Source organism: Ambystoma mexicanum, chromosome 6q, assembly GCF_040938575.1.
Source record: "Ambystoma mexicanum isolate Mex_15411 chromosome 6q, UKY_AmexF1_1, whole genome shotgun sequence".
Taxonomy (NCBI): Eukaryota; Metazoa; Chordata; class Amphibia; order Caudata; family Ambystomatidae; genus Ambystoma; species Ambystoma mexicanum.
The window spans coordinates 1312241877-1312256503 of NC_090937.1; the positions used below are offsets into that span (position 1 = coordinate 1312241877).

General features: G+C 44.6%; 1 protein-coding gene across 1 annotated transcript in view; it reads left to right on the forward strand.

Moving 5' to 3' along the window:
- FBXL5 (F-box and leucine rich repeat protein 5) overlaps positions 1–14627 on the forward strand; it is a 406066-nt gene that overhangs the window by 125483 nt on the left and 265956 nt on the right. The window contains exons 8-9 of the mRNA XM_069631934.1: positions 222–304; positions 10544–11242. Of these exons, the coding sequence (XP_069488035.1) occupies positions 222–304; positions 10544–11242 (782 nt within the window). The remainder of the gene's footprint in view (positions 1–221; positions 305–10543; positions 11243–14627) is intronic.

A 14627-nucleotide genomic window follows, 5' to 3' on the forward strand; every position in this document is an offset into this window, starting at 1 on the left:
AAGTATTTTTATTTTCAAATCTTGCCATTTTTTGTGACATTAAGTTCAAGGAAACTTGATTGTTGGAATATCTTGGTTATGGCCACTTTTGTTGATTTTGTTAAATGTCGATAATTGTATGAAGAAGCGGACTACATTTGCAATTCTATGATTGATGTGTGATTATCTAACGTGTGAAAAGTGCAACTCGATGCTGAACCATTTAATATTTTCTCAAATAGGTTCGACAGATGTTGGAACTTTGTCCTAACTTGGAACATTTAGATCTCACTCAGACTGATATATCGGACTCTGCATTTGTTGGGTCAGTTCACTTTGACACTTATTTAAAACTTTAAAAAAATATTCTGTAGTGTTTGATTTCATCATGCACCGCTAAGCTTTACATGTTTGCTTTCAGAACATAGTGTTATGTAATGACCAATCAGTCACTTTCAACAGGTGATTCTTTTCCCCTGGTTGGTGTATAATAAATAAAAGTACCAAAATATAACAAATCTTTGTATGTAAAATATGGTTACAAGCGGTTTACTTTCACATAATAGTGTTATGCAGTGACAATGTTAGCATAAGACATGGAAGATGGGATACCATGTGTTTGATGTTTAAAATGTCCAATTAAAAATGAAATGAACAAGTACCAGTTTATACTGAATAATAAATAAAATGTGTGCTTGTTAGGGGAGTTCTCCTAAAGTCCTACTGGGTGGGGGGGTAAGTACATTTTGGGACACTGTTAACCATACATTGGGGTCAACAGGGACCTCTATGGAGTCTCCCATTTCAGAACAAGTCTGGGTGAATTGTTATGCGAAGAAATATTCTCTTTCAAAGCCCTTCTGTGAATCGAATCGTGTTCCACCATTTGTTCTGAACCATTCTCCTTTGTTGTGGTCCGCCTTATTTAAACCACTTTTTGACCAAATGTATATGACCCAGGTAATTCCTTCTTCATGGGTCCAATCGGTTATTTTCTCAGATTGTGACAAATTGGGTTAAATGAGATGGCATATACACCGAAGATTAAATTGCACCAAAGAAAGCAAGCAATAAGTGACACTAAAGGCCCAAAAGACCACCAGTAGACCCCGGTGATACCACGTGGGTAAACCAATTAAATTTGGACTCGCAGCCCTTCGATGCACCAGGCTTGCAATGACACGTCACTTCTCGACGGTGAACAGTGGTGTTTGACCCAATCCGTCGATCGGTCCACAAGGTCAAAGAAAATTACTATTAATCCCGCTATAATATCCAGCCCAATCAGTCAGGCTGTAATCGGCATGCAGGTTAGAACTAGCACGGCACACAAGGAATGAGAAAAGACTGCGTAAAAATCATCAACTCAATTGTTAACTGTGTGAGCAGTTAATAAATGACCGATCCATAACCTTCAAAGCAGGAAGAGAAAAACACATTAAGGACCAGGGTCGTACTGACCTGATATTGAGAGCACGCCACATTCCAACACAAGATGTAGATATAGCTTCCTATTATTCATTCATGATGCGGTGGACGGCCCGGGGGCAGCCGCAGTTGTTAGTCGATTAATCTAATGCGTGACCAGTTGTCTGTATAATGAAAAACAACAGCACTCTATATTTAAAGACACATCGTGATGCTGTAGAACGTTGGCTGTACTTGCGCCACTGTTCTGTCTTATTTAAACACTGGCATTGTCTGGCCGTGTTTGAAAAAACACCCTGCTCCGACCTCTACTGGCCAGATACTAACTATTCACTGATGTCCAGAGCCTTCAAAGGCACCATGCTCATGAGCACACTTACCGCTGTACATGTACGAGACACTCCCCACCAACAGCAATGGATTCACAAGCCGCCGTGGAAACGTACGTGCGGCTCATATACAGTTCACGTGATCCTACGTGCAACCACGTGATCATCACTCATGCAACCTCGTAATGGTCACGTTACGTGCTTATTCAAATGAATGGATCAGGTACCAAAAATATCTGCACGCTGCCTCCCTGCCAGCATATTAACTAGTGGCCACTGTCCAACTGTCATTACAAACTTCAGAAAGTCGAAGAGGTATGTATACCACGTGTATTAATCTAAGTTGGATCCGCATACTGGGTGCCTCAAACAGAGCGGTCACGATCGCCGCGTTGACACAACACGAACTCTGGAGATTATATATTCCAGTCGATTTGCTCAAGCACAGTCGCCCTTAAATCATTACAGCTATGATCACGCATAATAAAGTGGCCAACCATTGGGGCTGTTAAATTCCTGGTTCTAATACAGCTCCTGTGTTCATTGATACGGACCTTGATTTTATGTTCCGTTTTCCCAATATATAATTTAGGGAATGCCATATGGCATATACCACATTACTCGAACTACAGTTTGAGAACATTTTCTGTTCCCACGGTCTTGGTAATCCGATATCAACCACAGTAGTGCGACTGGTGAACTGGCAACAGATACATGCTCCGTAAGGTGCATGGCCTTTCCATTTGGGCAAACCCCACTGTTCGGTGATAGTAATCTGGGTATCACCCTTGATACTGATATAATTTCTGCTTACCAGTTCTTTCACATTATGTCCGCGTTTGAAAGCACATTGGGGGGCTAGAACAGGTATTTTGGCTTTGGCCAAAATATGTCAGTGTTTCTTTCCAATCTTAACCACCTGATTAGATAGGTGGTTAAAAGTACTGATGAACACTAATGTGTCTGTCCCACCAGGAATGGGTTTTGGCCTGTATTCCAACAGGGCTTCTCTGTGGTTATTGGATGCTCTCTCCAGATATCTTCTCACAATCTTTTTGGGATAACCACGCAGAATAAGGCTGTTGCTCAAAGCAACAGCCTCAGACCGAAACACATCTCGGTTACTGCTGTTACATTTGAGCTTCAAAAATTGCCCGAACGGTAAATTGTTCCTCGGGGCCTTCGGATGGAAACTATCATACCTGATGAGCGAATTCCGATCAGTGGCCTTATGGAAAGGCTTTTGGCTCAAGTTTCTTGGTCGTGGGGTTAGAAATTATCGTCTGATCTAGAAAGTCTATCTGTTCACAGAGGAAAGGTTAGCCTTTCCCTCAGAGGAAAGAGTAAATCATTTGTTACGGCAAATACCACACTATCAGACCGGCCGCCAGATAAGGGTACGCAAAGCAATGCGCTTAATAGGCATGATGGCATCTTGCATTTACCTGGTTCCCCAAGCACTCCTGCGCATGCGCCCCATACAAGAGTGGTTGGTGAAACAATGGTAAACTGTAAACTGGCGGTGTGCGACCCCATCAAACTCCCGTGCCGGTACAACCGACTCTCCCAGCACGAGGGGCTAACAGTGGATCCCCAGCCCAACTCAATGAACTTGGCAGCATGGCTCCTGAAGTCATAGAGTTCGGACATCTCGCTTTACCCCAGAGATGTATGGATATCTTGAAAGAATCAAGAAAACCTAACACAAGGCACTGTTAGTGTATAGCAAATGGAAACAATTCGTTAATTGGTGCCAGAATAAGCAAATCAACCCAGTTGATTGTACTCCTTCTAATATTGTCACCTATATGCTCCACCTATTGGATGCAGGTTTAGTGTTTAACTCACTTAAAGTGCACCTGGCAGCTTTATCAGCCTACACCATTTCCCATAACAAGGTGTCATGGTGGAAAGTGCCAGTTGTCAAAGCATTTATGGAAGGGGTAAAGAAACTCCACCCTCCAATTTCTAACCCACCACCAGGTTGGGACCTTAATGTGGTACTTACTAAGCTAATCGGGCCCCCCGTTGAGCCTATGCACAAATCTAGTCTCAAACATTTGACTTATTAAACTGCCTTCTTAGTAGCCATCATTTCCATAAGAAGGGTCAGTGAAATCCAAGCTCTGTCAGTGCAGGATCCTTTCTTTTCTATACATAAGGACAAACTGGTTTTACGAACTCACCGTAGGTTTTCACCTGAGTTCATTTCTAAATTCCATGTTAACCAGTCTATTGAGCTACCGGCTTTCTTCCAAGAACCCAAAAGCTCTGCTGAGGTAAAACTCCACACACTAGATGTGAGGAGGGCGGTCCTCTACTAAGTAGACAAGAGCAGACCGCTAAGAAAAACAGATCAGCTGTTTGTCTCCATAGCGCCAGGCAGCGAAGGACATCGCGTCTCCAAAAACGCCATCTCAAGGTGGATAGTCAGATGTATCCAACTGTGCTATTTCCTTTCAAATAAGACACTGCCTTTTACGCCCAGGGCCCACTCCACAAGAGGTACTGGAGCCACGCTGGCTTTCATTGCAAATGTTCCTTTAGACAGTATTTGCAAAACGGCTACATGGAGCTCTATACATACTTTCACTCAGCACTACTGCATTGACGCCCATTCCAAGATAGATACACAAGTGGACCAAGCGGTTCTAAGACACTAATTCGCTCATGAACCTTCTCACGTCCCTCCTCCTTCTTCCACTGCTCGCTAATCTATGCACAGCATGTGATCTAAGTTGATTACACAAGCCTCAGAAGGGATACATTACTCACTGTAATCGTATTTCTGATGCTTGTATCTGCTTAGATTCACATGCAACCCACCCTTCCTCCCATCGGAGAGAAGGCGCATGGATGTTTATGAGCTTGTCTGATAAGTATCTGCTTGGATATAGCTGTACTCACGCTACACCTCATATCAGAGAAAATACAATCTGAGGGGCCTCGACGCTTGAGGGATCATGGGTACAGTGGACGTCACACTAGGGATAGTATTACTGGCACGCTCTGCCGACGTCCCTTTTCGAGTTTCGAAAACAACTCCTCTAATACTCTGCAGCTTCCACTATATGGCGGGCTATGCACAGCATGTGAATCTAAGCAGATACAAGCATCAAAAATACGATTAAGGTGAGTAATTTATCCCATACTTTTTGTGATATCGGTTACCTCCTTTAGCGAATGCTTTATAAATGGTTGTGTAATAGAATTAATAAGTGTTTTACCAAGAAACCTTGAGTATAAGTGTCTATCTGAAAACTTGTCATTGTAGACCTCTGTGTAACACCCTTACAAGCTCACATTCCCTCTTGAGATAAGCCTGGCTGCTCAGTTCGCTACCAAAAAATGTGTGGTACAGACTTATACGAAATGTTGGTTTTGCTTACACCTGTAGACTTAGTTGTGTGTAGTGGTCCCAAAGGGTTCTGCATACAAACTCTGCCCAACACTGGTGGCAAGCGGTGAGCATAAATTGTATAGTTGTTACATTCAGGGTTCTGCTTTACTTTTGTTCAGATAGTAACCTTTACAAGGCTAAGCACCACTAGAAAAGCAATTTTATCATGCCTAATATGGATAACTACAAACAAGAGGCCCAGATCATTTTAATAGTACATTAACTGAAGGAAATGTGTAAAGATAGGAACTTCCCTGTTAAAGGAAAGAAAAAGGAATTGGTTGAAAGATTGTTGGAACATCAAAGACTGAGAAATTGGGCTGTAACCCCGAATCTCTGGATAATATTGATGAGGAAAATGATAATGTAGAGTTTCTCTAATGTAATTGAGGAGCCAGATGAGTCCGAGGAGTCTCAGGATGTGAGCTCCACTGCCCCTCTACCTGCTCTTAGGCCTCAACCTTTAGCCACATGGACCCTACCAGGTCCAGAATGCCTCTCTTGAAAAAATGAGACTTGAGTTGGAGTTCAAAAGGCTCCAAATGCAAACTGAAAGTAAACATCAAGAAATCAAACTCTGAGAAATGGAAATGCATTATGCCCTTGAAATGAAGAAATTGTCACTGGAAAGTGGTTCTCTCCCAGAGTCTCCTAGCTCTTCCAGTCCCTAGTATGTCTGAGGTGAAGCTTGATATTTTGGATTGGTTAGCTGCTTTTGAATATAATTATGGGATTCAGGGTATCAGTAGATTCCTTGGCTTTTGTCTAGGCTCCTCCAGGTTGCAACTGATGCTGTAATGGAGGTGGGGGAACTTGAAAGATTGGAGTATGAAAATGTAAAGCTAGCTTTGATAGCTAGATTTGGGAAAACTCCCTCCCAGTACCTAAAGAGGTTTAGGCCCCTCCAAAAGCAGGATGGTACCCCTTGGGCTACCTGGGTGTGTGAATGTTTGAAGAACGTAGATGGTTGGGTAAACAGTTACAGAGTTAACACTTTTGAAGGAATGAGAAATCTGTTTTTTATTGGAATCTATTTTTTATGCCTGCTCTCCTGAGCTGAGACAGCACTTGGCTGACTCAATGAGATTGATCCCAAAAAGTTGGCAAGAGCAGCCGACTCATGGGTAGCCAACAGGGCCACTCATAAGGATTCTGGAGCCACTCTTAAAAAGGATGAGGGGAAGCAGCACCAAGGTGAGAAAAAAGATAGCTCTAATTCCAACCAACCTGACGAGGCCCCCAAACAACATAAGGGTAGATCCACTGGGAAACCTGGTAGGTCTAGTGAATCCTCTGGTGCCCAACCAGAGGGAGGACAACAGAAACCCCCATTCCAGAGAGCATTTGGTAAATGCTATGTCTGTGGGTCTGTAGCCCACTTGAAAGGAGATCCCAGATGCCAGGGCAAACCTACAGGGGTCAGATCTGCCTCCTTAGCCTTCTCCCCAGAGGAAGAAGTACAAATGGCTAGTGCCCACTTTCATCTATTGGCTGAAGAACCCTTGGGTGTTCAAGCAAATGTATCCTTAGAGCCCCTGGGTCTGGGTAAGAAGCAGAATATGGATGTGTTCAACTCCATTCCAGAGAACTCAAACGGGTATTATATTTGCAGTGTTCTTGTAAATGGCCAGGACACTCCTGCCATGAGAGACACTGGGGTCAGCATAACATTTGTGGATGAAAGCTTCTTCAAGCCTGCGGATGTTGCTAAGGCACCCAAAGGTCCTTCTAGATTTGCTGGAGGCCTTGTCTGATTGCTTCCAATTTTACCAGCCCCCATTCAGTGTAACAATATGACAGTGAGGATTCTGTCAGTTTTCAGAGTGAGGTGCCTGGAGAGTCCTGTTGGGGAATGACTTAAAGACTCTGGGAGTACTGTCCAGTACCCCCAGGCCTCCCAGTGAGAGGAAACGGAACCAAACCAAATTGGCTAGAGAGGCAACCTTAAGAGGCCACTCTGAGCCTGTGGGAACCTCTACAGAGATCCCCACTGTAAGCCCTTGTGTTAGTAAGTTGACATCTAACCAAGGCAAAAATGAGGCTAGAATAGTAGAGAAATGGGAGCCCCAACCAAGCTCCATCATTGCCCATCCAGTTGTAAAGTCTCTGACCCCCCCTGCTTCTGAGGAAGAAGTGAATAGACGAATTGGACCCCTCTCTAGGCCTGTGAGAACTGGTAATTCTCAAAGCTGGTGGAAAACCTGGAAAAATTGGTCTAAGGCTAAACACCTTAAGACTGTTGAGTCTTCTACTGAAGACTCCAGTTTAAATCCTAGTGTTAGGAGGGAAACTTCTAAGCCAGGTAAAACCAGATCTCAGAGGAAGTGGAAGCATGTACCTTGCTTGACCACAGCCCCTCCTACTAAGATACCCGAGACCCAACCTGCTCTTGTGAGAGAGGTGGTGAGGAACCATGGAGGCCCCTCTAGATCTAAGGGATTCCTTTCTAAGGACCCCTTGAAAATGCCTATTGTAGATTCAGAGGTTGTTACAACTTCCGAGGGACTGTTAGAGCAGATACCCTATACCTTAAATAAAAGATGTACCAAACAGGGTTTGTAGGTCATATAGCTTACAAATGAAAACCACTGATAAAAAGTGACAAAAGGTTGCTGGTGAACTCAGCAGGCCATTTAACCGACTTGCAACAGGAGATCCATCCTGGTGGGGATTAGGTCCTCTTGTCCCTTGGTCTGGGGGGGGACGAGTGTTAGGAAGAATTCTCATAAATGTGCTAATTCCCTAGAGACCCCCAGCTCTTTTGCTGACCTTTGGGACTTTGTACTTTTAATTCTGTTTGTTTTCTGTGTTTGTTTCCTTTGATTGTAGAGTTTTAGGTAACTCCATAGGCATCATCTTTTCATGTGGGTTACACAGCACCCTCAGTTCAGTGACACAGGGAAGCCTTTCTAGGCTGTCCCAAGGTTTAAATACCTTCTCTGGGATAAACTACTGTTTCCCAGAGAATGTAAAGTTAAATTGATATTACTAGTCTTTTTAAATTCCTAGACCCAGCACACACTATTACAATAGAGTGCTGGAGGGGTTACCTAGTATCCCCTATGTCTAGACACTCATGTAGCAGTCAAATGCTACCCTTTCCTATTGAAATAGCTGGTGACAGTGGTTTTACAACAAACTAACATGATTTTTCCCGATCGCGAACACCGGTAGCTAAAAATCACGGGAGCCATGTTTTTCAAGATGGCGCCCAACCCCCTTTGTTTAAACAGGCCCCGGTCTTTTTTTTCACCATTTCTTTTTTTTCGAAAGGTCCTTCTAAAGTTTGTCTCTGCGCGCCAAACCAGGTTTGGTCCCTTTGTTTCTGTGCCTTTGGCGGGATTCAGGACTGAAGACCGACTCTGGCGCCCGAGTGTCTGGGGTGGGCAGGAAGTGAGGGAGGTGCCCGAAACTCCCTGTGCTTAGTCTCCTTGGAGACCCAAATGCACTCTGGCGTGATTGGATGGCTGACTGTCAGGCAAGGACAGCCCCCCTGCTGGGTGAATGGCAGCTAAGCTTGAATGAATGGGAGGAAACTGGAAAAAAGGCGAGTCTCTTGGCTTGGAAGGTAGTCGACCACTGGAACGAAAGAACCGAAGACGAGCTGGAAGAGGACGGCTGCTGCAACTACTGGACCGTTGGTTTGCCCGGTGGAGCCCTGCTGCAGGTCCGAATCGCCAAGTTAATCTCGACCGAGAAGCCCCTTCAAGGACGACTTCTTCTTTTGATGGCACCAATCAACTTGTAAGCCACGTGGATACCATTCTCGGAGCTGGTTAGGATTAACCAGGGAGAAGAACACCAGCTTGTGTGCTTGAAGAACAGCAACCGGAATCGAAGATTTGCCAATTTGCCAGCTTTTGTGACCCGTCCCCGTGCAGTGCAGGAGTCCCCCGACGTCCTTCCTCTTGTCCCCACGATTGAGGGTCAGGAACAGCGAGATCTGCAGGAACTGCCAGGAACAGAAGTCTTCAGCTGCATCTTTTTCTTCAATGTAAGGTACTGTGAAAACCCGACCGAGAGACCTTGCCACTCGCCGCAAAAGTTTGTGGAACTTTGGCAACTTGCAGGCCTCGTCAGCTTGTGACCCGACATACAAACCTTTCTTCTGTGAACTACTTCTAAGAACCGTGGCAAAGACTTTTCCGTTTTAAAAACCAGAACCGTTTTTACTTATACAAGACATTAGCCCATTTGACTTTGGCCTACCTATTGCATTGAATAAAAACTCCACTGGTGAACTCAAACTATTTGCACTGTTTTAGAGTAACTGTAATATTCGTTTTATTAACTTATGCCTTTTTGCTCCTACTTCAATGCTATTTCGCTCCTACTTCAAGGGAGCTCAACTGCTTAGTAATTAGTATTGTAGTATACTTTTTGTGTGATTGGTTACCTCCTTTAGTGAATGCTTTATAAATGATTGTGTAATAAATTAATAAGTGTTTTACCAAGAAACCTTGAGTATAAGTGTCTATCTGAAAACTTGTCATTGTTGACCTCTGTGTAACACCCCTACAAGCTTGCATTCCCCTCTTGAGATAAGCCTGGCTGCTCAGCTCACTACCAAAAACTGTGTGGTACAGACTTACACCAAAGGTTGGTTTTGCTTAAACCTGTAGACTTAGTTGTGTGTAGTGGTCGCAAAGGGTACTGCATACAAACTCTGCCTAAAAGGTAGGACAAGTAAACCACTGCCACCAGCCATTAATTGTAGAAAGGGGAACATAAAACTGTTACATGAGAAGGTAGACAAAGGGGATACTAAGTAACTCCTCCAGCACTCTATGTAAGATAGTGTGTGCTGGGTCTACAAAGAGAAAAAGGTACGTAAAGTCAATTTTACTGCACTACTCTTGGAAATAATAGTTTATCCAAGAGAATTAAACCTTAACAGAAATCCAAAGGATTTCTCTGTGTCACTGCACTGAAGGTGCTGTCACAATACAAAAAGATGATGCCTATGGAGTTTGTCAGAATCCAAAACCAAAAGAGAAACCGGGTTCAAATCAGAGGAAAATACATGAGTGGGGAAAAGTTTTCACTCTCTCCAGGATAAGAGTCCTAAAGTCCAGCAAAAGAGCTGGGGGTCTCTAAGGTAGAAGGAAATTAACACAGAAATAAGAATTCTCCTGAACACCTTAACACCCTATTCCCCCAAATGTCCCCTAGTTACATATTTTCCTACTTGTGGATTTTATTTTGGGTGGGGCTGCTTCGAAAGTATCCCTTTTTATGATGTAGAGGCAGTCACTCATACAGTCCTCCAATTCTGTTTTCAAAAAAAGTTTGTTTAAATTCTATGGCTGCCACAGTTTTTTATACTTTCCATTTGTTTTAATATTTACTTGTCATACCAGTATAATTTCTAAGTTAAAGATGTCTCACCATGTATTTTATTTTGCAGTTTGTCTTCAGTCGGTGGTTGCAAGAGTCTTCGTCACCTTGATCTATCCGGTTGTGAACAAATCACAGATGTTGCTTTAGAGAAGATGTCAAGTGCTTTGGGGATTCTGCCTTCGCACAAGAACTGCCACAAAAGTGCAAATGCAGCATGGGAAAATCAAGACATTACACTGTGCTGCTCTAGCTATTTGCTCGATGCCACTAAGCAACATATGGTGAAGGGAACTTATAAAGGGCAACAGTGGTTGAAACCTGCTACCCTGAGAAGGTTCCATTCTTCTCCATTCATCTGGATGTTAGATGCTGAAGAATTGGCTGATATTGAAGATGCTGCGGAATGGAGGAGTCGAAGTATTGATGGAGTATGTGTAATGAAATCCTCACCTGGTCTTAATAGTGTGGGGCCTCGTTGCAGTAAGGACATGGTTGGGTTAAGGACTAGTATCTGTTGGCAGCAGCATTGTGCTCCTGCTGCGTTCACGTATTGTAGACATTCGTTTTGCTGTCCTGGAACAGCATTAAGGACTATACAGTCACTCCCAGAGCCTTCTGCACTGTGCACAATAGAAATGCAGACTCCACAGTCAGAGGAGAATGACATTAAATGCTCTGGGAGTGTACCATCCGATCAAAAGACTGCACGAGTTCTTCAGTTTCTGAGTCTTTCTGGGTGTCATCAGATCACAGACCATGGTCTCAGGTGGGTTAAACATTTTTTTTTATTTTTTAAATGGTTCTATGTTTTCTGTAAATAGCAATTGTTAGGAGATGCATTACTCAGCATTACAAGCAGCAGAGTGCCTAGCACTCATAGACCCGCTCAGAGCATCAAAGGGATGTTATGTAACCATTTATTCAGACTCTGGATACGTCACCATAACCGTGCACGCTGGTCTCTCGCACTGGAGGAGAAGGGGCTTCAGACAAGCGGACGGGACCGCCGTGCAACATCCAGTGCTGGAAAATGCTCTGATTTCCGCCCTGACAGAGCCACCTGTAGAGGCGGTTGTGAAATGCGCCGCCCATACCAACAACACAGCAGACTTACAGGAGGATTGCTTCTTACCAAATCTCCAAGAAAACATCCCAACAATGGTCATACAATGCACTACATGCCAGGTGTTCAGCACAGGGATGACTCTCTGCACGTTATGAGGTACGTGGCCCTGCCACATTGGGCCGTCTGCGAGCTCCATGTTGATTATGCGGACATGGGCGAGAGATGTAACTGAGCCCGGTACCTCATTGTAGTGGTATGCCCATTCTCGCTGTGGGTTGAGGCCTGTCCCTGTGCCCACCCAGATGCCAAATGTCCCGCTAAGTTCCTTGCACGCGAGGTGTTCCCCCGGTGGGGGGTGCATTTATTTATTTTATTTGTAATGCACATAGACACGGCCCGTGAGCATAAGGGCGCAGGGACACCCAGTTGGAACATAAAATCAAGTACAGAAATCGGGGGCAGAGGAGGAAGTTGAAAAGGTTTAGCTTTGAGTTATTGGAACGGAGGACCCTTCTTTCTGGCATCCGTACCAATTTCTCTGCGAGATATGACCTCTTTGTGCAGGCATTGGTGTGTGATGCAGAGTGTTCGGAAAATCGCTCTTTTCACTGGAAGCCAATGAAGGTTTTGTCTGGCAGTAGAGACGTGGTCAGACCTTTTAAGACCCTCAAACACTCTTACTGCGTTATTTTGAATGACCTGTAGCGATGTTTTAAGATCCGATAATCACACCTGATTAATGAGCTCCACAATCAAATCACAGCCTTACTAGGAATTAAGCACATCATATGCCCAATGTATTACCCCAAACCAATGGGGTTGTGGAACGAATCAACAGCTTGCTTAAAAGCAAGATTTCCAAACTATGCAACACCCGAAAAAAGAACTGGGTGCATTGTTTGCCCCTGGCTTTGTACAACTTGCGCACTCAGCCAAGTAAGGACCACCACCTCTCGCAACATGAGATAGTGACGGGCAGGCGTATGAACATGCCCAGGCGTATGAACATGCCCATATACCCTGTGAGGAGGGCATCAGATGCTCCTAGAGCTGCAACAGTTCTGGGAGAGGAATTTAAGGAATATTTGACAAACGTAACACGTGATATCAAAGGCGACTCGCGACAAATCACGCCACCTCGCCCAGACAACACCCAAAACACAATCTCACCCTATGAAGTGGTGTTTTCCGCCCCTCTTGCAGTAAAGATGAAAGGGCTTCGATGTTGGATACACCTCATAGACATTCGAAGGGCACCACCAAATTCCTCACCAGCACCCTAAAACTGACGCAACTAGTCTACCTCACCTTACTTAGCTTAATGCTGTCAATATAAATGCATGTGCAGAGATACCAGACATGCATTGCTGCTAGAAGCATAAGCTCTGTAAATTTAAAACAAACTCTCTTGCTCTTTATCCCCTTTCCACTACCTCCCCAAACTCCCTCCCGTGATCCCCTCGCCCTACCATCCCTCTTTCCGTACCCGTTTTTGTTCCCAGTACGGGTGAAAGAAGATGCATCATTCAATGCCAAATTGTTCATTGCATAATGATAGAAATGTCATTAGTTCTATTAGAATGTATTCTTATCAATGCGGCCTGCATTTTACAGCAATTTTGTTAACCTTGCTTATGTTACTGTTGGGAAAATATTGTGGGTCGTCTTTTATCTGGGCGAGCCATCTAAAAGAGTGAGTGAGGGGAACCTCAACAAAAGCACACCCCTCAATGTAACTAAACTTCCAAACATAACTGTATATATGTATAACACGTCCCAAGTAAGTAACACTAGCACCCGAATGACTATATGCTTGAGTAATATGTTTGAAATACTACTCCCCACTCTTAAAAACCACTTTTGTAGCACAAATAGTAGTAATGGCGCCACTGTTAGCATAAGTACATCACCAAGGAGGCATATATCGTGCCATGACAGGATGAAAAGACTATCGCGTAGGCTCAAATATGATGCATACCATGGCCTAGGCCTGGATGCGGTTGCAGATATCGGTCATCCCTAGCACTCGAACAGTTGGTGCTCTGACATGAGTGCAGTGAGTAGACGAACAACCAATAGTAGCTGCTATGTATGCTCGTTGCTACCGCACACATCAGGCGCACCCAAGGTTCTAGTACCACAAGAAGTACCGATTATAGCGGCACCATGCCTGGTCCATCTTGCGCTATATAGGCTCAAAGGTACCTTCCAGGCACACAACGTGTATCTACAACTTGTCGATGCAGATGCCCAGAAATGCAAAACCAATCCGACAAACGCCAACTGTCTAAAGCAACCATATTTGGTGATTTAGGGAGAAAAATATGTTAACAATCAGTGGCAGGAAAAGACCCACATTTACCTAGCTGAAGGCCTCCTGGGGTTCCAAGAAATAACAGTGGCTCTCGTGGAATGAATGTGGGCACAACCATGGACCAAGCACCTTACAAAACTGAAATGGATTGCAGCAATGGCCAAACCAGTTAAGGTGCACCAAGACAAGAACTAGGAGTTGGGCGTTTTCAGCGAAGCAACTGTCTTTCGTCAGCTCCAACGAGTGATGTAACAGGACATTGTCGATTCCAGATATAAAGAGGCGCACAGCAGCACTAATGGACTACTATTGGGCGTGTGGCCAACAAGCGTACTTGCACCTCCCACCATCCTGGAGGGGCTATTGTTCGCTAGCTACACTACACTGAGCCCGATTAGTCCCGGAAGAACACCGGAAAGGGGGCCACTGCCCGACGAAGTACCAACAGTGTCCCCATTTAGGCCTTCTGGGGCTTGGGGCCTAAATACCTTCAACTCTCTCTTCCTAAATATCTTCCTTCACGAGCCCTTCGCTCATCCGTCTCCAACTCCCTCATGGTCAGCCGCTTCTCGAAGCAACGAGCTGGGGGTAGATCTCTCTCCGCAGCAGGGTCCTCCCTCTGGAACAGCCTTCCTGCCTCCCTGAAACTCGAGGAGAACCATCTCCGGTTCCGGAAGCACCTCAAAACCTTCCTCTTCGCTTCTGCCTTCTCTCTCCCTCTCCCCTGCTAAACCTGCTTAACTCCCCACTGAATTCTGCACTAAACCTGCA